At 32.8% G+C, this 25,494-nt stretch overlaps 1 protein-coding gene and 1 long non-coding RNA gene across 2 annotated transcripts; both read right to left on the bottom strand.

Annotated features, from left to right (window-relative positions):
- Positions 1 to 5,214: 5,214 nt before the first annotated feature.
- LOC117907942 lies at positions 5,215 to 7,850 on the bottom strand. Its single transcript, XR_004650091.1, has 3 exons — positions 7,740 to 7,850; positions 5,389 to 5,541; positions 5,215 to 5,244 (listed from the first exon to the last, which is right to left on the bottom strand). It is a non-coding gene; the product is annotated as an uncharacterized LOC117907942 (long non-coding RNA).
- A 3,606-nt stretch (positions 7,851 to 11,456) lies between these two features.
- LOC117905735 (disease resistance protein RUN1-like) lies at positions 11,457 to 20,278 on the bottom strand. The gene is given in 11 exon segments (XM_034818615.1): positions 11,457 to 11,933; positions 12,146 to 12,472; positions 14,730 to 15,071; positions 15,201 to 16,538; positions 16,636 to 16,831; positions 16,895 to 16,950; positions 17,070 to 17,454; positions 17,609 to 17,897; positions 17,900 to 18,162; positions 19,762 to 19,888; positions 19,891 to 20,278. Coding segments are annotated over 11 exon segments (4,179 nt in total). The 5' UTR covers positions 20,270 to 20,278.
- Between the last annotated feature and the right edge of the window lie 5,216 nt (positions 20,279 to 25,494).

The following is a 25,494-nucleotide window of genomic DNA, read 5'->3' as shown; positions in this document are numbered from 1 at the left end:
ATTAATTTACTCTAAATTCATTTTTTTTAAAGATGAGTTCGGTGTTCTTACATTGAACCTATTTTTTAATGTATGAGTTTAATAATATTAAAATTTTTTCAAAATATGTATTTAGTATTTTTATATTGAACTCATCTAAACTTGTTTTTTCAAAAGACTAAATTTTGTATTATTCAACTCGCCCTTTCAAAGTACAAGTTTAACATTTTTATATTGAACTCATAGTCAGGAATAACAAGTTTAATTAATATTTTTACATTGAATTTGTATTTTCAAAAGAAGGGTTCAACTTAAAACTATTGAACTCATCATTTCAAAAATCAATTTCAATATAAAAATACTAAATTATCTAATTCAACATGTATGTATAAAAAAATAAAATAAAATAAAAAATTGATTGTTTTATAGAATTCTCAAGATTTCACCATCTACCATGTTTTCGTAATCATATCCTAAATTAAAATTAATCATTCATTTTATTTTAATCTCTCTTATTTATTTTTTTAGATCCAAAAATATGAAATTAATATAAAATTATCTTGAATAAAATGTTAAATATAATTGAGAATCTCTCATAATTTAAACCTTTGTATTAATTATAAAAAAATAAAAAATAAAAAATAAAAAAAGAAAGAAAGAAAAAAGGAAAAAAGAATGACCATCCTGCTTAAATCAAATAAAATTGAGTCATCCAAATAAAAGACGCAAAGAAACAAAATTGGTAGTTAACTAATATTATGCAGGTTTGATTTGAGAATGGATGGTAAAGCCTCAATCCAAACAAAATTCAAAAAATGAATGAATTTTAAACTAAGAGTAAAGGGAAGTATAGTTACTGATCATCTATATGCCATCCAGATAGGTTGCTTGCTTTGCTCAAGGCAGTCCTCCATTTTTGTATGCTCGCCTTCTTCTCCTCATCTGCATCTTTTTCATGGTTAGCAAATGCTTCTCCATAACTTCCTAGCTGTTTTCTGACATCTGAGGGATTCACATGGTAGAAAATTGGTAGAACTATTTTTCCTTCTTTCTCCATACTCTCAATAATATTTAGAAGTTCATTTAAACACCACCTAGAGTTGGCATAATTTTTCGAGAAAATGACACTGAATATCTTTGATTCTTCGATAGCTCTTGAGAGATCAAATGCAATATCTCCTCCTTTCTCAAGTTCTTCATCATCTCTGAAGGTGCGAATTCCATAGGCATCCAAGTTTTTGTAGAGATGATCGGTGAAATTCTTGCGGGTATCTTCACCCCTAAAACTCAAGAACACATCGTAAGTATGAGAAATAGTAACAGAAGAAGCTTTTTGGGTGCTGGTAGAAGCCATTTTCAGACTGTTTTTGCAAAAACGGTAAGAAAGCTTGCAAAGAGAAGAAGAGTTGTTGGATGCTGAGCAATGACTGAGCTTGCCTTTCTTGGGCAATTTTAGCATTGGCTGTAAAGGAATAATGAAGCTTGTATGGAAATACTATGAAAATAGAGCAACACTCAGGTAAAAAAAAGTAAAATATTCTTTTGCATTTGTGGAGCCAGCATTGCTGGCCATATTTTCAATTCCATTTGCATTATGCATCCCTTTAACAATGAACGATGGAAGGTAATTTGATGTAATTTTCCATTACTCTTTTCTGTTACATTTTACTTTTGCTTTTACAGGAGTACATTAGAGGTCGAGTCTTCCCTGTACAGACAAGAAGAAATGGAGGAAAGTTTAGAAAACAGTTATGTATATCTTAGAGTGCGTTTGACAGTAATTCTGGAAAGTGTTTTTAGTCTTTTTAACACTTGAAAATTTTTATTTTTCAAGTATTAGAAATACTATAAACACTTCTTAAAATCACCATCAGACACACTCTTAATCAACTCCCCTTAGGTAAACAAATGAAACTATTACCTTGTCCAAATGAACACTTATTTCAGTGTGGCTATTAAGGCAACACTATCTTCCAATCTAGCATAATCTTGCATGTTCTCGCTTTTTCAAAAGCCAAATATTTCTTTTTGCAAGGTGGCTTTAGTGAAAGCTTTAAAGTAGACGCCCGACCAATTAAGAATTTTCTTTGTTGTCATTGTACAAATTGATTAAGTAGGCAAGTTGCTGAATACTTTAGTTAATATGTGGTTCCCACTTGCTCAGGTGAAATGTAAAGTACATAGATTATTTTCCTTCCCACATTTGTTGAAAGTTAATTATTTCATATATTTATTAAAATTGAAAATTAATAGTAATACTGATTCACAAAATTTGAATAGCGATGCCAATTAGTGATTACTTCATGTCAATTTTCTCCATATACTATGTTGCAACAATATTAATCTTAAATAAGGCTTTCGATTATATTTTATCCATATTTTCTTCCGCAACAATTTTAGTTTCCATGCTTACGAAGATTTCATGAAAATTTATAATTATTTAAATCTTCTTTCCCTAATTTTAGTGTTTATTTTGCTATTGAAAAGAACATATCTAGTTTTGTACTTTCATTATTACTAATGGAATTTCAAAATTATAAATCTTGATTTCATTAAGAATTGAAGTCTAGGAACAAAAGACTATTTGGCATATATGGAAGCCACTCTTTATTAGAAAATATGAAAGAATCTATAATTGATTTCTTTTCCATTAATATTTTGATACTAGGCTAGGATATTTGGGCTCAACTTTCTTGATTAGTGTGAAGGAAACATAAAATTGTAGGGGGAAGGTGGCTAGAAAAAATAAATTTTAAACACATTTCTTTTTTATTATTTAGGTGGCTGGCATTGAATATCTTTCATTGAGCATATTCGAGAACGTTGTCTTGACATCTATTTGTCATGTTTCAAAATGGAGATGTACTATAATAGATAAGAGCATTGTGATGTACTTGAGCATGGTTACCGGTGAAAAGGCCTTCTTTTAGTCCAACCTAGGTTTCTGACTATAACCCTTTGTTATAAGCCTAGTCCTTTACATCTCAACTTTTCCATCTACTCCAATCTTTCCCTTGTGGACTCACTTGCACCCTATGGGTTCTATTCCTTTAGGTGTTTCTACACATTTCCAAACTTCGATTAAAATGCATAGATTTTAACTATGCCTCCATGGCTTATTTCCATAGATAAGCATCCACATCACATAGGGCTTCATCATAAACTATGAGATTGATCTTATGTTCTACTAGAATTCTCATAAAGTACTCTTTTAAATACATAAAATTAGTTTGGTTGTGAAACAACCCTTCCACTATGAAAAGACACTCATGTACTAGAACTATTAGGAATGATAAGTGGAGATAGTATTGGATCCATAATATCTATGACATCAAATTTTCTATACATAAAGTAAACATAACCATACCTAGAGTAATTATATATTAGTATAGGTGATGAAATATTCATTCACTTCACATGTATGTACATTAAAAGACTCACACACATTAGTATGCACCAACTTCAAACATTCTTTGGCTCTTAGTCCTTTAACAATAAATAGTTTCTTCATTATTTTACCTTCTATATAGGATTCAGAGGTTGATAAATCTTTTGAAATCAAAGAGTGTAATGGTCCAAACTTAATCAATCTTTGGATCCTATTTAGACTAATATGACCTAGGAGAAGATGTCAAAAGAGGGTTTGATCAATGCATTACGCTTTCCTCATTAATGAAAGAAAATGAAGAAATTGGTAAGGTAATGAAGTTCTAGAGGACATTATAATGTGAGAAATGAGTAGCGAATTTGTGGAAAGTAATAGAAAATAAAGGTAAAGGAACTAAAGTGTAGGTTATAAAGCAAGGAGGTTAAACACCAGGGAAGATGTGCCACTGATAGTTACTCCTAAAAGGCAATTCATAGCTCATGCATGAATACAAATAAAATCATGTTTACAGTGATTCTATATAGATTTAGCTTTGAGAACCCATGGAGATATTTTACTAATAAAGTTATATTAAACCTATATGTTTTCTCATTTTCTACGAAAAATTCTCTTTCACTTTGAATAAAGGATTTTAGTTTCACTAAATCAAAATGAACACAACAAATAACAGGAGATGCAAGCCCTATGCATTTGTTGTATACAAAAAATCATAGTAATTTAATGCTTAAGCATTTGGTGTATCATCAAGCAGTTAACACAAAATATCAAAGCAAGAAAATTTTAAGCAACAAATGCAATGGAGATATGAAATGGAAACGCAGAAGCTTTGATAGAGTGCAATTTGAAGCCAATACATTTTATATAAAAATTACATCAAACTAACCTTTCCCTAGCTGGAGAGTCTAGCCATGAATGTGATCTTAGAGCTCCTCTGTGGATGGATCTCCAACCATTTTACAATCTTGAAGATTACAAAGAAAGAAAAAGAAAACCTAACCCGATCCAGAAAAATGAGAGAACACCTCTCAAAAAAGTCTGAGATAAGTCTCCCAAATTTCTTGCCAAATGAGCTTCAATATCTCTCACAACCGAAACCTGGCACTACAAGGAAAAAGATATATGGTGACATTTATAACGAGTCACCATAAACATAGGTTGTCACTACAACATAGCGTCACCTTCTCCACTGACACCATAGAGGGTACCAATTGGTGACGTATTTGGAAGTGACACCAAAGCAGATAAATGGTGACGCATTCAAAAGTGACACCATATATTTCTAGTGATGATAAGGTGTCACATTAAATGCATCATCTTTGAGTTATGATGTCACATTAAATGCATCACCTTTGAGTTATGGTGTCATATCATTGTAAATTACTGTGAAAGATATGATTGCTTTTAGTTGTAGATTTTTGTAATGCTATGAATTAACAAGTAAGATTAACATGTGTATATTTTGTCCATAAATATAACAATCATATTACATTTAACTCGTTTTTCTATAATGTTTATAGAATAACTCGTAATACATTGAGCATCTAATAATATTTGTATATCAAATGTTTACAAAAAGATAATACGTCCAACATATCAAACCCATCAAAACTAAAAAAGAAGAGTGCCTACATACCAAAAGATGATTTAGAAATGTTAAAGATCCCAAGATTCATGTATACCTCTATTTCATAAGCATAAAACCGACTCACTATAAAATGACATAAAAGTCGCATCTAAAAATCTAAAATTCTCAGTACCAATTAAAGTAATGTTTATGTCCTACAACGTATGACATAAGAGTTGCACTTAAAAACCCAAAATCTTGTTGCCTTCTTCTTTCTTTTTATTCTCCATTCCACCCTCCCAATATTGTATACCTGCATTTCATAATTTAATGAGTTTTATAGATTTTATTGAAGAAAATAAATATGGATCAACGTTATCATAAATGAACAAATCTAATAACTATTTTTTTTTCAAATAGAAACATTGTTCAAAGAATAAGCAATACTATACAATACCTGTGGAAAAATTCATGTAGTAGCTAATGGACTCACCATGCATGGTGATCATGATGCATCAACATGATTAATGATTAGTTGTAGCACAAAAGTAGCTCATTCTCCTCTAATTTCATCGAATTCTACTTGAGAATATGTTTTTTTATCACCAAACTGAAATCAAATAAGAAAATAACATTAGAATGCATAACATTAAATGTTATATGTTTTAATATATAGAAATTAAAAAAAAATGTGTTTGAGGTGAATGTAATTTTTTTTTAAAAAAAAATAATAGGAAGATCTTACATGTTTACGATATCCTTTAAGTCCTCACATGGTTTATGATGCATAGGGTCAAGATAGTGGACTATCATTTTCCTTGGCTCAATCACTACCAAGACCCAATGAAAGCTAAAACATTAAAAACAAAAATAGCATATAATTAGAAATATAAATCAATCATAAAACCTCAAATTAAAGTATAATATTCGTCACTTACTCGGGGTTGTAGGGCATGAAAACATATTCACTACAACCTCTAACATATTTCCCAAGTTATGTACCACGTAGAGATGCCAAGCATGAATGCTTAACATAGATAATGCATAAATATAGGATAATGAAAAGATAATCAAAATAATCCATTTATTTTTATGTCATGTAACACTTTTAAGGACTCTATCCCAACAACCACATTTTACTTCTTAATAAAAGCTATAGAGATGATGAAATAAAATAGTACTAAACTTGGGCTTATGATAACGTTATCTATGAACTCTAAAATCAAACTAATAAAAAGATCTAGTGAAAATAACATGTAAAATAACAAGATTAAATAATAGTTATAGCAACCTACCAGAAGACTTATTAGTCTATTTTTATACATTAATCTATAAACTATATTCTTACCCTGTGAACTTCAAAGTTGAAAGTATTTACCTTTTTTGTTAATAAAAATAACATTTTCAAAATAGTAAATATAGTAAGTTAATGGATACATTATTGTAATAATTTCATTGTTGTTTATTTTTGTCTAAATCGGTTGAAGTTTTCATTCATCTTTGCAATAAGATTAATAAGGAAAAAAAAAACTTCTAAAATGTATGACCTACATAACAAATTGCAGCACACTACATGATCTCTTTTGCAGATACCCACACCAATTAGTGATTCTCTCCTTAAAAAACACTTCCACCTAAATAAATAAATAAATAACTAAATAATAAATAACATGGGAGGTGACTTAGCACACAATAATGGATAAGCCAAGTCCCTAAAACAAAGGCTTCCAAAAAATAGAAAATTTGTGAGAAACTATTAAATTTAATACTAAGGAGAATATTAAGAAGTGAATAAAGCTTTGAAAATAAAGTTTTTTTATTCAACAATAATGAGGAAAGTAAAAACAACTTTTTAGGAATTTAATTTAGGAAGACACAACTTCAATTTTATAAAGTTAAGTAAGATCTTAAATATAAAAAAACTTAATTATTAATGCATAAATATAAAAAACTGATTCGCTCAAATGGTCACAAAAAAACCTTAAATTCTAGCAAGACCTATAGTTAACACTAAAATCATACCACTAAGCAAAACCAGTCCAAGCAAGGACTGCCCATTAATTACCACAAAAAAAAAAAAAAAAAAAAAAAAAACTCAGCTTATGCACATGCAATAATATGTTAATGGCAGGTTACAGATAATACTTTTTTTCTATACTTTATGGCCTTTTCTCTTTTGCCAACCACTTTACAAATAATATTAATTTTCTTTTCCTTCTATATTATTTATTTTAAATTATATTTCAAGCATCATATCAAATATTTCCATTCCAAAAATTGGGATTAAATTGAAGATTCTGATTAGACCTAGTTTTTGAATTTATGACTCAAAAACAAAAGTTCATCTTTAAGAAATTTTATGCAAAAAAAATAAAAATAAAAATTATTATTATAATATATAAAGTACTTAAATTCATAAAAAAATAAAAATAAAATTATACAATACGAAAACAATTGAACTAGGGTATTTTTTATTTTCTATTCTGGGTTTGAAATTGACTTCGGTGACACCGAGCTACTCACTGAACCATATGATAAAATATCAGGACAAACTGAATTCTAGCAATTATTTAATTTTCAAATTGGAATTGTTTCGTCAAGATATAGGAATTTAAATGGATATCTGCCCAGATTATCGAATTGGGATTGTTTCATCAAGATATAGGAATTTAAATGGATATCTGCCCAAATTATCAAATTGGAATTGTTTCATCAAGATATAGGAATTTAAATGGAGATTTCTATATTGCTGAAACGATAATCATATTGAAGAAGAAGATGAAAAATAATATTAAGGGTCAGGATTACCTCTGGGATGAATAGGGGCAATTGTTTCTTGTATCTCCGTCCTCTCTCCCTCTAAGAAAAAGGTGAAACAAACCCTAGCTGTTTGAACCGACCAGAATGAAAACTGCTGCTACGACCTATACCGTATCTAAAAATTCAATAGAGCCACCATGTATCAATTACATTAAATACAAATGGAACAAAATCTTAATGAATCTCCACCTAAAATAAATTTCAGAATTTATCCAAGATATTTTCGGAATCTCTAATCAATCCGATAGCAAGAGAGGAGAGTGGGAGAGGGGAAACTAAAGAGTGAGATAGAGGCAGCGCGAACAGAGCATAGGGTTTTGGAGAGTTGGGTTTTTAGATGAACAAAGCATAGCGTGAACAAGGCATCCTGATACCGAAAACTGGTCATTCTCACACAAATACATATTAAAAATCATTCCTTTTTTCTTGTTTTTCACTTGTTTTTAAGGAGACGACCATGTGTTTGGTTCAAATTAAAAAAATCAATTAATCTACAGGTTTCTTCTTCTATTCTAGAAGCTTAAACCTAAATTTTTCTTCCCTACAACTCAAGAAAACCCAGTTCACAAAAACCATAATACAAAGATGTTGAAACAATAAATATAATGACGTCAATAAAAGAAAAAAGATGATAGATCTAAGAGATTTTGGGTTACCTAAGGTCCACAAAGTGAAGAATGTCGGTTGTGAGCGTGTTGACTATGGGTGAGAGAAAAGGTAGAAGAAGATTATGGTTTTATATATAGGGTTTCTATAGTGAGATTTTTTGGATTATGGGTGGCATGTGGAAACAATGGGCTTTTTATATATTGTCCCTCATTATTAATTTTAAAAGTGGGCTCAAGTGGGCTCAAGTAGGCTCATTGAATTGTAATACTTAAAATTTTTTATTTTATATGATGTCACTTCCCAAAAACTGACACTATAAATATAAAACTAACATCATCTAATTACCTCAATGGAAGATTTTTTATATGATGTGTCACCTTTATTAATTATAAACCCTATGGTGTCATTATTTTAAAAGTGACACCATAAATAGTGACACCATAAATTATTTTTGTAGTAGTGTGGGTTGCTTGTCATGTGAAGGCATAAGATAACAACAAGCAAACTGAAAAAAGGACTTCAAAGCACAATCAGGTCCAGACCTATTTAGAGAGCCGGGACCCTATATATAGTCCCATAGCTAAATTTCAAAAAAGAATTTCAGTATGTTCTGGAGCTCTTTAGAGAGAGTCTGGACTCTATGAGTTCAAAGTTCAGTTTTTGCTCTTTGAATGGATCAAGCTTGGACCATACAAGTGATTGTCAAGACTTCAGATATAGATGCATCCATTTTCGCCTTCTTTTGAACTCCAGTTAGACAAAATTTCCCTCATATCCCATGCCTTATTCTTGAAGCAAAACCACTGAAACTAACAGAAAACAAGTTAAACGCCAAAAAGAGACTTACTATTAACTTGATTTAAAGAGATGCACAATAAAGATCAACACTTTCAACTTTTAAATTGACGTGAGGGTTGGGAGTTTCAAAATTATTTATTAAAACAAATAAAGTAAAAGTAGGGAGAAAAGAATAAATAACGTTGGACCATTTAAATCATGACCATGTCTACTTCTACCATATGAAATTGGTTATGATTTTAAATGTTGTCAAGATGTTTTTGCCAAAATTAATTATAGCATTAGGTTCTACAAGCTCTATTAAACCATAAAGAGAGCAGACGTACTTTGTTGGAGTGTCAAGATCGAGCTTTGCCAGTGAAACGGCCGCCTAGTTGAAAAACTAGCTAGAGATGTCTTGATCTTTTCTGATATGGTTCCTTTGTTGGGTGATTCTCTGCACTGTCACAGCTTCTCTTAATATTACAACTTGTATTTTCTTTCAGCATCTGAAGCCAATGGTTCTGATTATGATGATGATGATGACCTTGGGCATATTGAAGATAGATCCCACAACTTCTCATTTTAAAGTCTATGCTATTGCCACATTGATAAGAGCCCTCGAATGAAGCCTTAAAGTTCCTCCACTGGTTGGACCAATATTTACCTAGAATCTGCAATTTGAGGGAAAAAGGTCACCGACAGTGCTGGATACAATGTACCATTGCCACAGCTTGTACTCCAATAAAATAAACCACCAATACAGTAGAGTTTACACATGGACTCTAAAAATACACTATCCACTAGTTCAGAATGACTACCCTGGGAAGTCGTCAATTCACATTTTGAAATACCATAATCTCTATTCTCACATTCATCATCACTAAATGGAACATGATGGAAGAAGAAAGCAAATTATCCCAAGAAATTGTTGTCTTCATACCAATTCAGAGGAAGCTCTACTGTTACTTTACATCCCATATTCTGATGCTCTCCCTCTCTCTATTTATATATATATATATATATATATAATTAGGGAAAGGCAGGACAAGACAATTCTAAAATTCTCTTTGAATAAAATAGAAAAAAAATACAATTCTAGAACTCTCCTTTAATAAAAATAGAAAAAATTCTCTAAACTACTCCTAATTCATTTATCTTCATCTCAAAATCATCTTATTAGGGAGTGAATGAAGGGCAACGCCAGAAAACCAACCTTATTATCATCCCTACTTTTGTTTGGCAAAATCAATAATAAGAATTTTATAATTAACTCATGCCATGGGTAAGGACATATGAAATCACTCTCTTAATACATTCCAAAGCAATATTAAAATTGAAAATATTTCTCCTCTTAAGCTTGATTGCCCTAAATAAAATAAAATTAGAATTTTACTTGGAATAAATGAACTACCTTACTAGGATTTAGATTGAGTATGTGCCTATTGACTAATTAGTCACTTACAATATCATATATATTTAAGTTATTTGTGTAATTTCTACAACAAATTTATTTAGAAAATAGTTTATGCCTCAAGAAATAATTACTCGGGGAATACTACCCTAAAGGTGGTTTATGAGTTAGAATTAATTCAAATGATTTTTGAATTTTTAGGCCTATGGATTTTTACCAAGGGTGCTTAGGGATAGACATTTCGTGACACTAGTTGGCTTTTTGTACCAAGCATGAGAGAATAACAATTCTAGTCTGGTTTGTGTCAATATTTGTTTAATTCTCCAAACAACAACAAACAATAAAGAGAGAATAAAGTAATAAAGATACAATAAAGAGTTTGTGCTCTTACCAATAAGCCTTTAGAGATACTATTTGGAAACATTTTTGGTAGAGCTTGTAAATGACTTAAAACATGCACTGTTTTTTATGCATGAGGTATGCAAATCAAGTCTATAATGGTGCAAGACCAGTGGAGTCGTTTATTTTAAACAGGTCTTGAAATTTTTTATTTTATCAATCTACTAGGCTTTGTATGAAATGAAAGAAAAAAAAAAAACAAAATAGCTAGCTTTTACAGTTACATAGTCCGCATAAATTTTCGTGATAGCTTGAATGGGCAAACTGAAGATAGAGAAGGTTGAATACGATGAAAGGTTTGCCGACATACCTGGTGGTATGATTTAGTTTGAAGCTTGAGATCAGTGTTGGGTTCTCTCAATCCTCTGCTTGGTCATGTTCTGCATCATCACAACTTCTCTTAAACTTACCATTGATATCTTCTGCTGCCAATCTATTGTCACCAGAATTCTCAGGAAGATTCAACAACATGGGCATATGGTAGGTAGTGTTCATCATGTTGGGTGTCATGAAAAACCCAACTGGGTATGGTTATGTTGATGATCTTGATAGTATATAAGATGGATCCCGCAACTTTCCACGTTACCACCGCAACCACAATATCCTGAATAAACAAATGAAGCCTGAAGGTGCACATATTGCTTGGAGTGGAACCTGTTCAGTATAGCCATCTTAGGACAGTACTCCACCCACAGTCCATCAAATTCACTATCATCAATCATGAAGTATCCAAAGCCGGAGTCAAACCTAAAGTCCCTGATGTCTTCTTCTGAATCCTCGCAGAAGGTCAAACGACAATCAATCAAAGAAAGATGCATTGTTGAACAAAGACAGAAAAATGCAAATCCGAGGAAGTGGTCATCCTGATACCAATTCATAGGAAGCTCTATTCTTATTTGGCTTCCCATTTCCTGATGCAATACCCACTCTGGAATTTCATTACTTCCAAGAATAATTCTCCTACAGTAGTTGCTGTAAGGAAGCTGGACAGTTAAAGGTAACATGTAAATTAATGGCGTGGCATTGAAGAAAACATTTATAGATTAGATTAGATTGTGCATAAAATCAAGAAACACCATTACATTACAAAACATGGTTATAATTAGAACTATTAATTGCACAGAAAATAGGAAATTGAAATGAATATAATTACTTTTGCAATTCATAGAGAAAAAAATTTCAATAAAAATTGTACTTGATGGAGAGAAGACCAGAGAAGACTTGATGGAGTTGATAATGTTCCCAGACCTGTGCAGCCGTACGCATCTATGCTTAGTAGGCTTGATGGAAGCTTTGGAATTTCTTCAAGTTTCTTGCAGTGACGGATGATAAGGTCTGTCAGATTACAACATTCAGTAATACCAGCAGGTATGCGATGAATACTGGTTTCACTTAGATCTAAAGATTTTAGTGATGATAGGCCCCATAAATTATTGGCGATTGCTCCATCCATCAGAAACAAGTTCTCTAAGCTTTGAAAACTCCACCAGTCCAGTTTGAACCCCTTGAAAATTTCCTTCCTCTGTGATTCCAGAGAAGAAATTAGAAAATAGTAAATTAGAACTATTTATTGCAAAGAAAATAGCAAACACGAACATGAAAACGAACTTTCGTGTTCTCACGAACATGAAAGTTTCTTTTTTGAAGAATATTTTATGTTGAGCCGCATTCAATAAGATTGAGACGCGTGGCAAACAACTTCATAAAAGAGGAAAGTTCTGGAAAAGAATTCAATTTTTTTTTAACCAAAACACTTGGCGCCGTCTGTACGAACAGACAAAAAGCCCCATAAAAAACGATTGGAGTTCCGATGAATTGGAGTTTCGGTGAATCGGGATGCCAGACAAGGATACAAGGATATTGACAGTCGCAGGAGAACCAACCGGAAAAACAAGACCAAAACAGGGATCACTTGAGGAACATATCTAGCACAGAAATTACGGTCATAAGATCTGAGAATTTCTTTGGCTGGCGGCCGCTGATGATACCACAATCAGAGTTTGATTTCCGAATCGTAGTGAGAAGAGTGGACCATATGACGCTGTTTCCCCATCTGGTGAAAGTTGCCTATGATTGGCCATGGATATGGACCCGGTGGAAGTGATGGAGACTTTGATTTGAGATGCTTGAGGATGAGATAGATGAGAGGCAGGAGAAGAAGGATCAAAGGGAAGAGTTTGGTTTCTTCAGTTAAAGCTGTTTGAGCCATTAATTTCACGAAACAAAGCGGGTATTTGCCGTGCAAATATGGTTTGTGAAGGAGCCTTCTTATAATGGAAAATGGGGTTTGGATTATAGATGAGAGGCTGATAGAGAGTCAATCATCCAGATTTCCCATCAATAATGATGTTGCCATTGGAAAAGGTACTCTCTGTTTTTTTTAGTGCTTTAACGGATTGAAAATCAATACCATCCTTTGAAGTTCTGAAATTATTGTATTTCGATTATACCTCAAAATGATAGTAAGAATGATGGGGATGACAAGTATAATAGAAGCTTCCCCTTCCTCCACTCAAGTAGGCAGTGTTTAATTTAACAAAGCTATCTATTCAAACCTATTGACTCTTAAGACTCACCGATTACTTTAAAATTTGGGGTAGGTTTTTACAAAATAATCATGAACAGGAACTCTTATTTTTCTGTACATCAAAGCTAAGCACTATTATTTTTCTCATGCTTTATGTGACATCATTGTTAGAGGCTTGTGGAAAGGTTTTTCAAATTCTTAATTAGTATAAACTTCTTTTAAAAAAAAATATATATATATATATTATATAGAATACTTTTAATCTTAGATTTTCTCAAAAAAAAAAAATCACAAAGGCGAAATGACCACTACTATGAAATGTCCACCAAGACGAAATGCCCACTAAGACGAAATGCCTACTAAGACGAAATGTCCACCAAAGCAAAATGCCAACTTAGACAAAATGTCCACTAAAGCAAAATGCCTACTAAGGAGAAATACACACAAAGACGAAATGTCCATCAAGGCAAAATGCCCACTAAGGCGAAATGCCCACTAAGACGAAATGTCCATCGAGGCAAAATACTCACTAAGATGAAATGTCCACCATGGCGAAATGCCCAACAAGGCAAGTGCTCATCTAGACAAAATGTTCATCTAGGCAAAATGCCTGTCAAGGCCAAATGTTTGTGTAGGTGAAGTGTCCATCTAGACAAAATATCCAACAAAGCAAAAAACCTGTTGAGTCCAAATAAAGTAAAGTTCCGACAAAAAAATAATAATAATAAAATATAAATAATAAATAATAAAGAAATAAATAATCATCATTTTTAGAAGACCAACACATAATTGAGAAAATGAGACTTTTGAATCGGTTTGATTATGAACCTTCTAGAAACAACACTTGATAAATAGTAAGTGGTCCTACCAAACAAAACATATTTTCTCTCACCTAAAAACTTCTTGACAAAGCTTATATGAGAAGAAAAAGGGGGACAAGTGAAGTGGACAAACTTCAACAAGTGAACAAATTTTACCACTAAACGAGAATTGAATTCGAGGCAAACACGAACCATCCATGTTAGCAAGAAAGCGAACTTTCGTATTCTCACAAACACGAAAGTTTCTGTTTCAAAGAATATTTTCTGTTGAGCCACATTCACTAAGATTGAGACGCGTGACAAACAACTTTATAAAGGAGGAAAGTTCTGGAAGAGAATTCAATTTTTTGAACCAAAACAAATAGTAAATTGAAATGAATATAGTTACTTCTGCAATTCATAAAGAAAAAAGATTTCAATAAAAATCGTACCTGAAGTTGGAACCTTTTATGGAGAGAAGACCAGAGAAGACTTGATGGAGTTGATAATGTTCCCAGGTCTGTGCAGCCGCGTGCATCTATGCTTAGTAGGCTTGATGGAAGCATTGGAATTTCTTTAAGTTTCTTGCAGTGACGGATGGTAAGGAATTTCAGATTACAACATCCAGTAATACCAGCAGGTATGCGATGAATACTGGTTTCACTTAGATCTAAAGACATTAGTGATGATAGGCCCCATAAATTATTGGCGATTCTTCCATCCATCAGAAACATGAGCTCTAAGCATTTAAGACTCTGCAAGTCCAGTTTGAGCCCCTTAAAATTTTCCATCCTCTGTGATTCCGGAGAAGAAATTAGAAAATAGTAAATTAGAACTATTTATTGCAAAGAAAATAATAAATTGAAATGAATATAATTACTTTTGCAATTCATAGAGAAAAAAGATTTCAATAAAAATCGTACCTGAACTTTCTTGAACCATTCGAGGAGAGAAGACCAGAGAAGACTTGATGGAGTTGATAATGTTCCCAGGTCTGTGCAGCCGCGTGCATCTATCCATACTAGGCTTGATGGAAGCTTTGGAATTTCTTTAAGTTTCTTGCAGTGACGGATAATAAGGTGTTTCAGATTACAACATTCAGTAATACCATCAGGTATGTGATGAATATTGGATTCACTTAGATCTAAATATTTTACTGATGATAGGCGCCATAAATTATTGGCGACTGTTCCATCCATCAGAAACAAGTGCTCTAAGCTTTTAAAACTCTGCAAGTCCAGTTTGAGCCCCTTAAGATATTCCGTTCTCTGTGATTCCAGAGAAGTCTCCAGGTTTGACTGATCACTGACATTGGGTTCTTCTAGGAATTTCAACCTACCAGTGTTACTCGGAAGACTCTCCAAGTTTTGGCACACTCTCATACCTAACTTCTGAAGTCGGGTGAGATGATCAATTGAGGAGGGAAATTCTTCAATGGCGCTAGTCTTATCCAAACAAAGATAACCTTGCATGCTGCGGATATTTGATCCTCTTAGAGATATCTCCCTCAAGGAAGCCAATTGCGAACCAATACTACCTAAAGATTCCAGGTTCCACTTCTCCGGATGTTTATGGAGTCTTGAACAGTTTGCAAGACATGGAGTTGTAAGATGTCTCAAATGATAAAGTATGCTTGGAAGAGTTGCAAGGTTTTTGCAATTATCCAGTACCAAGAGTCGAAGATCAACTAGATTTTCAATTGATGATGGTAGCCCTTTTATAGCCGTTTCACACAAAAAAATACATTGTAAACTTTTCATATTTTCGGAGATTTCGGGAAAAGCCTCTAAGTTTGAGCAACCATTAAGATTGAGATTCACAAGAGACTTCAACCTACATATGCTGCGTGGAAGGCTTTTCAAATTTTTGCACTCAGGCAGATCCAAGTATTGAAGTGCAGTGAGATGATCCACTGAGGAGGGTAATTCTTTTATCGCTGTCCCACCTAACTCAAGCCACAATAAACGTTTCATATTCCTTTTGATCTCTGGAAATATTTCAAGATTGGAGCAACTTGAGAGATAAAGAGTTTCAAGAGATTCCAAACACTCAACGGTGCTTGGCAAACTTCTAAGCCTTTTGCAACCTTTCAAACTCAGTAAAGTAAGCTTCTTTAGAATTCCAATAGATTGGTCAACACAGCGCAAACTTGTACAACCTTCAAGAATTAGTGTCTCCAAATTTTTCATGCATGAGAAATTTGACACTTTGATGAGCTTCTTTGAGTGACTTAGGTCAACCACCTTCAAAGCTTGCAAACACTGACAAAAGAAATTTATTTTAATAAATAAAGTTTCCATAAACTTCAAAATTAATATAAAGTCAAAAAACTACAATATAACTAAATATTTATCATACCTTATTCCCTTTCCAAATTTGTTTTATGTTACTAGATTGCAAGTTGAGTTCTACCAAGTTCTCCCCATCAAAATGTGATGGTAAGAATTTCAAAGGATATCTATCCCAATAGAGATATCTCAACTCGTAAGAGGGAAATTCAAAATTTTTGGGAAGAAACACTTTGTAATCCCTTTTAGTAAAGCCATAGTGATGACTACTCCAATAAACTTTGAATAATCTAAGATTATTCATCTATTTGAAAGCTTCATTAGTAAACTGAATCTCTTTCGATGTAGCCATGTCTAGGAATATCCCTTCAATTGCTTTGGTCCCCTAAAAAAAGAGTAGAGAATAAGTGAGGAAGAAAAAGTGAAAACCTTGCTAAAATTATATCACCATGTATCTAATTAAACAAAAATATGTCATTGAAACTCGTATATATTAGTTCTTACCATCTCTCTTCGTAATACACGATACACATCGTCAGGTTCCCATAATCTGCTCCATTTTCCTAGATCTCTAGGATACTCTTCACGAACAATTTCCCGACCCATTTCTTGTAATAGATCATGCATTCCAATGGTGCCATGGAAAAATGTTATTAGACACTTGTCACTAAGAACTTTTATTCCAATAGTTGCATTGAAACCACAACTATCTAGTATTCTAGTAACAAAATTCTCATTCTGCCCTTTGAAGAAACATGCAATATCGAGGAATAATTCCTTCTCAAAATCATCTAACCCATCAAAGCTTGTCCTAAGAACATTTTGGACAACCTTGTTGGGTTTTCTTTTTAGTTTACATAATTCACTTTCCCATTCTTGTATTTTTTTTCTCAAAAAGAAAAGAACCCAAAACTTTAAGAGCTAATGGGACACCATCAATGCAACCTACCACGCGCTTAGACAATTCTACATAATGTTCTTCAGGAAGATCTTTTTGAAAGGCATGTTGGCTAAATAGTTGAGTAGCTTCCTTTTGATTTAACTTCTCAACCTTATGTAATGCATCAACTCCATGTACTTTTAGTAAATGTTGATCTCTGGATGTTATGATGATTCTACTTCCTGGACCAAACCAATCATGCTTTCTTGCTAAATATTCCAACTGTTTCAACTGATCCACATCATCCAAAACAACAAGGACCCTTTTTGTTTGGAGCCTTTTCTTTATCACTTGGATTCCTTCATGACCAGTGCTTATTGTTGGATTTTTTCTCTTTAGGATACTATTAATAAGAAGTTGTTGTAATTGAACTAGACCAGAATCATCTTTGGATTTTCTCTCACATTTTCAAGAAAGCTAATTCCCTCAAATTTAGTTGAGATTTCATTATAAATAGCTTTGCTCATGGTAGTTTTACCGATTCCACCAAAACCATAGATCCCAACCATGCGAACATCATTTGATTCAACTTCTATCAAAGATTTGAGTTTTTCTAAACGGAGGTTCATTCCAATGATGTTATTTCCAACATGTAAAAGTTGATGACTCGTTTTAAGGATATCATCAATAATGTTCTCAATAACTTCTGACTCATACCTGACAATTGTAAAGAAAAACAAAATATGCAATAAGCTACAATGGGTTGCAAAAGATAACAAATATGAAGTACTTAAATGGAATTAGGAGTTAATGGAATGTAAATAAAAAGGGATTAAACCACATGTATTAAATTACATATGCAAGTACAATTTCATTTTGTTATATCTAGTATACTTGTTGCAAAAAACGAAAAAATATATAAAATTAAATAAGATTCTGTTGATTTGTGCTACTCAATTTGTTGGAAGGCTCATATAGAAGTTCATCTCTCTAGGATTGATATTACTTTCCATTTATGATGAAGGATTCTATCATGAGGGGGTTCATAGAGACAATGACTAGTTTTCCTAGAGCAAAGGCAATTTGCAAGACTAGCTTACCACCTTAGTAATGTTTTTGTTTATTTGAGCATCACTTATGACTGTCCTCTCTTTTTACTAATTTGTGTTCAAATCATGGTAACTCAACTAATAAAAACTTAGAGTTTTGTTTCTTATAGGAGTGCAAATTCCTATTTTTAACCTGATCATGCTTTAGTCCCATTTTGGTTGTTAATGTGGTATTTGAGTATAATTATGGCAATGAACTTAAAGGTGCATGCTTCAAGGCTAAAGGAATTTGAACAAGGGAAAGAAGATGAGATGAGGAAGCACAAACCAAGAAAGCCAAGGAAAAGAGGTTAAAGATGTTATATTGAATTGTCTTAATTTTCATTTGAATACCAAAGTCAATACTACATGCAAAAGGAAGCTCATATCGGTTTGCCATTTTAATGTGGCATTAGTTTAAGTGAGAGACTTCCAGAAGCAATATCGAAAATTCCGATACAGGACAATAGAATATCAAAATTTTTAAACAAGCTCCAAAAGCACAAACCAAGAAAGCAGAAGAAAAGGGGTTAAAGATGTTATATTGAATTGGCTTAACTTTCATTTGAACACCAAAATCAATACAACATGCAAAAGGAGGCCCATATCGGTTTGTGATTTCAATGTGGCTTGTATTGGTTTAAGTCAGTGACTTCCAGAAGCTATAGAAAAATTCCAATGCAGGGCAGTGGAATATCGAAATTTTGATACAAGCTCCAAAACATGATTGTCATATTGAAAATGGTATACATTTCCAAATCCATGATACAAGTTATTTTTCAGTTGTTTTATCCCTTTGGCACTCCCTTTCCTCTAAGAAATGCTAAAAAGAGGAAAAAAAATATTGAAAAAAAAAATCATTTTCTCATATTTGATTTTAATATGAAAAACAAAAAGAAAATTATAATTGAAGTTATTTGAAAACTTTTGCATTTTAAAATTATTTAATTTTTTATATGAAAGAATTAAAATAAGTAAAATTAGTTTCAAATAACATATAAAAACATTTGTCCTAATTAATATTGGTTATAAAGAACTTTGAAGCAAAATAAATCTAAAAGCTTAGGAAAATCTATGTGAGAAATCACAAATGGCAAAAAATCAAATTCCATACAATTCATAAACTTTGGTTTTAGAAGAACTTATCCCAAGTTTTAAAAGTAATAAAAAATAAATAAATTTTAAAAAAATCCTAAATTAAGTAAAGGTGAAGACAATTTATACTGACCGATAATTTCGCAGATCATATCCCGCTAGATTGCCTGCTTCTGTCAAGGCCATCCTCCACTTTTGAATCTCCTTCTTCTTTTCTTGGTTGGCATCTTTTTGGTGATAAGCAAATGCTTTTCCATACCCCCACTTTGTCTTCGCACTTCTGATGGATCCACATCATAGAAAATTGGAACAACTCTTCTTTGCTTTGCTTTCATACACTCAATAATTTTGACAAGCTCGTTTAAACACCACTTCGAGTAAGCATAGTTTTTCGAGAAAATGACAAAGAAAACCTTTGATTCCTCGATGGCTTGAATGAGTGCTTCTGCAATGACCCCTCCTGTCTCGAGCTCTTCATCATCTTTGAAGGTGTTAATTCCATGTGCAACTAAAGCCTGGTAGAGATGACCCGTAAAATTTTTACGGGTGTCTTCCCCTCTGAAACTCAAGAACGCATCATAACTCGAAGGAGGAATAGAAGTAGAAAAGGAAGAGGGTTTTCGGCTGCTAGTGGAAGCCATTGTTGGATTGTGTTTGTGCTAAACTTACAAGAGGGTTACGAAGGATTAAATTCTTAGAGGAATAAAACTTCTTTTTATAGACTGTTGATCTTGTTTTGATGAAAGAAAGCAGGAAGTGTCAGCCAAATTATATCACTTTTGCTGTAATCCTTTAGCATTGACGTTGAATGAAGACTTGCTGGGCCACCTTCCCCACTTTGCTTTTGTCCTGAAGACTAGACCAGGCTTCGCTCTCTCGATGGTGGGTTCCGAGTAAATTAAAGGAACCTTCCGCCAAAGACTTGCCATCGTCTCTCTCTCTCATTTTTCCTTCTTTTTTTATTTTATTTTATTTTTATTTTTAGTTTTATTTTTTTTAAGCTTGCTTATGTACTTGTTTTATAAACTCGTTCACTTGTTAAATGCTTTCATTTCCATTTTTTTTATTTATAAGTAAGTTTTCTAATTATCAATTTATCAAACGAATATGAAAATTATATTTTAGAGTGGAAAATCAACAATAACAATGAGCTATAATATTTTAAAATTTTACATATTTTTTATTTTTGAAAAATGAATATTAATAGTAAATAATAAATATAAAATGAATGAATAATAATTTTTAAGTAAATAATATAATGATAAATTTAATAAATAGTAACATTAATAATATAAACATAAAGAATATTTTTCTTTAAATATTATTATTTTTTAGTAAATATCACAAAATGCTATGGATATTAATATTTTAACACAATCATTAATTTTATTCTTTTTTGTTAAGAAAAAAGAATAACATTTTAAAAAATTAGAAAAATAATTGTATAATACCCTTATGTTTAGAGGTATATTAGTGTGACTATTGAACAAATGTTTATAACTTTCTCATAAATTTGTTAACTTCATTTAATTTTTTTATTAGACTTCAAGCTTCTTATTAAATAATAATAATATTTTAGTAGATATCATAGAATTATATGGATATTAATATTTTAATAAAATCATAAATTTTATTCTTTTTGTTAAGAGTAGACAATAATATTTTAAAAAATTAGAAAATAAGTATCTAATACCCTTATGTTTATAGATGTATTACTCATACTATTTGAATAAAGTGCTTCGTTTGATGAACCTTTGTAGATGGTTTCATACTATAAAAAGGCTATTAGGGTCACATCACTCTGCATTTGCCCTGACATGATTATTATATATTTTCCCTATTGCTTTGAATGAAGACTAGACCAGACATCACTCTCTCGACGGAGGGTTCCACGTAAATTAAAGGAAACATCGCGGCCTGCTCTGGTTAGCTGGATGGTCATTTTCTCTCCTTTCTCTTTTTCTGCTTCTTCTTCTTACCCTTTTTCCCTGTCCTTTCCCTCCTGTTTCTTTTGAAGCTTTCTTTTTGGCTTGAGGCCCGTGATACTCTCTGTTCAAAAAATAGTGCTTTGTCATCAAGTCTCTACTCTATTCCCTAAGCATTGACATCCAATGAACAACCCCGGAGGAAACCTCCCCTTTCCCAATCCCCACTTTGCCTTTGCCGTAATGTAAGTATTATATGTTATATATATATAAATATATATATATTGTTGATTAAAAATAAAGTGTAAAAAGAGTTACACTTTTAAAAAATAACTTTTGAAAATAAAGTGTAAGAAGGGTTACACTTTTAATGTGTGAATCAAACACATGATTAAGTTTTTGAATGTTACAAAACTTAAGAGGTATTTACACATATGATTAAGTTTTAAAATGTTACAAAACTTAAAAGGTTAAGGAAGACAATGAGTCTTCTCATCTTTGTAACTTTATAAAACTTAAGAGGTTAAATTTAAGAGAGTTACACATTTGAGATTAAATCATGTTTAATGTGTGAATTAAACATATGATTTAATTTTTGAATGTTACAAAGATGAAGTGTTTGAGGAAGACAATGGGTTTTTTCTCATCCTTGTAACCATTTTTCAACCCTAAGAGTGCTTTATATGACTTTTCTTCTTTTTGAAATCTTATGCAGAAAAGTGAAAAGGCTTGATCAATCCCAAGACTATTTCCATTAGTTCCCAAAAGATTTCTAGAAGTGGGAGGAAATAGAGTCTTTGGACAAAGTTCCAAGAACTTGTTTGAGCCTTTCTTGTGTTCTTCTTCTTCTTGTTCTTATTTTGTAACTTTGAGAGTTTTATTGTATCAAAGTGAGTGTTTGAGAGTGTTTCTTTCCTCCATTGTATCCATATTTTCATAACAATCAAAGACTCTATTTTCAATGGAAAGAGAGACTATCAAGATTATGAACCAAGACCTTGTGAGGTTGGATCGTTTTGATGGTTCCAACTTCACTAGGTGGCAAGACAAAGTGAGATTCTTTCTCACAGCACTCAAGATTTTCTACATCCTTGATCCTACCTTGGCACCGTTACCGGAACCAAAGGAAAATGACACACCTCAAGTGGTGGCGGGAAGGAAGAAGAGGGAGGAGGATGAGCTCATATGTAGGGGTCATATTTTGAACGCCTTATCCGATAGGCTATATGATCTCTACACCAACACCAATTCCGCGAGGGAGATTTGGGAGGCTCTTGAAAACAAGTACAAAGCCGAGGAAGAAAAATGAGATATCTCCATATGAGTTATGGAAAGGAAGGAAGCCTAATATAGGTTACTTCAAAGTGTGGGGGTGTCTTGCTTATTGCACGAAAACGGATCCAAATAAAACAAAATTGGGTCCAAAAGCCATTAAGTGTGCATTTGTAGGCTATGCCTCAAATAGCAAAGCTTATAGGCTATTAGACTTGGAGTCTAATGTGATAATTGAATCAAGAGAGGTGGAGTTCTTTGAGAATTTGTTGAGTGATAGCAATTCTCAAGTACCTACTAGTGTTGGAGAGTCTCAAGAGGAGACACCTTCAAAGGTTGTTGAGCAACCCATTGTGCCTCGGAAAAGCCAAAGAGCTAGAAAAAAGAAAGTGTCGGGATCGGATGAGATTGACTCTCAAAGAATTTCCTTTTACTTAGTAGAAGGAAATAGAGAAGATATTATAAGAAAAATTCCTATAGTACTTCAAATAGAGGAGGATCCCAAAACATACAAAGAAGTTATGGCTTCTAGAGATGTTGCTTTTTGGAAAGAGGCTATCAATGATGAAATGGATTCAATTATGTCCAACCAAAGATGGGAATTGGTAGACCTTCCACCAGGATCTAAACCAATAGGGTGCAAGTGGATATTTCGAAGGAAATATCACACCGATGGCATGATTCAAACCTTTAAGGCTAGATTAGTAGCTAAGGGGTTTAAACAAAGAGAAGGTATTGATTATTTTGATACCTATGCGCCGGTGGCTAGAACAACATCGATTAGGATATTGTTTGCTTTGGCATCAATTCATAATCTATTTGTTCATCAAATGGATGTCAAAACGGCATTCTTGAATAGGGATCTCAATGAGGAGGTCTACATGGAACAACCGGAAGGTTTTGTTCTACTGGGAAATGAAAACAAAGTGTGTAAGCTTGTCAAATCATTATATGGTTTAAAACAAGCTCCCAAACAATGGCACGAAAAATTTGATCATGCTATTCTTTCGGATGGATTTAGACACAACAATGTGGACAAGTGTTTATATTCTAAGACTTGTGATGACTATGTGGTCATAGTGTGTCTATATGTGGATGACATGTTAATCTTGAGTGATGACATGAAAGGAATAATAGAAACGAAAAGGTTTCTATCCTCAACCTTCAAGATGAAAGATCTTGGAGAAGTTGATACTATATTGGGTATCAAAGTGAAAAGAAATAGTGGGGGTTATGCTTTGAACCAAACCCACTATATTGAGAAAGTAGTTAGCAAATTTAGTCATCTCAAGATTAAAGATGCTAATACTCCATTTGATTCAAGTATAAAACTTGAAAAGAATGATGGTAGATCGGTGGCTCAACTTGAGTATGCAAGTGCAATTGGAAGTCTTATGTATGCTGCTCAGTGTACTAGGGCTGACATTTCATTTGCAGTTAGTAAACTAAGTAGGTTTATTAGCAATCCAAGCGTGGAACATTGGAAAGCTATTGGTAGAGTTCTTGGTTACCTAAAGAATACCAAAGAACTAAGCCTCCAATATTCAAAGTTTCCTGCTATACTTGAAGGGTATTCAGATGCAAGCTGGATATCGAGTGTAGGAGATAATTTATCTACCACAGGTTGGGTGTTTACACTTGGTGGTGAGGCTGTCTCTTGGGGATCCAAGAAACAGACTTGTATATCACACTCAACCATGGAGACAGAGTTTATAGCTCTTGCTGCAACTGGAAAAGAAGCTAAGTGGCTTAGGGATCTCATGATGGACATTCCTTTTACTGTAAATAATGTGTCAACAGTGTCGATACATTGTGACAGTCAAGCCACTCTAGCTCGTGCGTACAGTGGAGTGTACAATGGGAAGTCTAGACATATAAGCATTAGACATGAGTATGTGAGACAATTGATTCAAAATGAAATCATCTCAATCTCATTTGTGAGGTCAAGTGGAAACTTGGCAGATCCTTTTACTAAACCTCTTACAAGAGATTTAGTAAGGATAACATCTAGAGGGATGGGACTAAAACTCCTTAAATAAAATTCACCAATGATGGTAACCCAACTTAATACTAAGAAATGACTAGTCTTAAGTTCAATGGGTAAAAACAAGTCATTGATAAGTGGGTTGTGGCAGCATTAGAACATGTGAGTTCCATCTGTGATGATTAATGCTGGTTGTTACCGTTGGAGGGTTAAGCTTAAAGCTTTTAATGAAATTCAGTCTATGTGTGACAAGTATCTTAAAGGTAACAAGAATGCTAGAAGAATTTCACCTATGTGAACTTAGGGGTGGTGCCGCCTCTCATGAGAGTTGGAGTTTCTTTCAAGAAAGTTCATAAATGGATTGAGCACATGGCCATAAAAGTGCTAAGCAAGAAAATAATGGGCACTCGTGTGGTTAGTGAAAGTGTGTGTGTTGTTACCGGTTTCGTTACAAGGAATAACTGGATCAATGCTACAAGCAACCTGGGATTTCAACGGAGCTTTGTGACAATTACACTAAGGTAAAATTCAAATCGAAAGATATTTTATTTTATGCATTTTCACTGTTAAGGTTATAAGGGTTGATGTTTATTTTTAACCAAGTGGGGGATTGTTATATATATATATATATATATATTGTTGGTTAAAAATAAAGTGTAAGAAGAGTTACACTTTTGAAAAATAA

The sequence above is a fragment of the Vitis riparia genome, chromosome 18 (genome assembly GCF_004353265.1).
Source record: "Vitis riparia cultivar Riparia Gloire de Montpellier isolate 1030 chromosome 18, EGFV_Vit.rip_1.0, whole genome shotgun sequence".
Classification (NCBI taxonomy): domain Eukaryota; kingdom Viridiplantae; phylum Streptophyta; class Magnoliopsida; order Vitales; family Vitaceae; genus Vitis; species Vitis riparia.
This window is presented reverse-complemented; position numbering and strand designations above follow the sequence as displayed.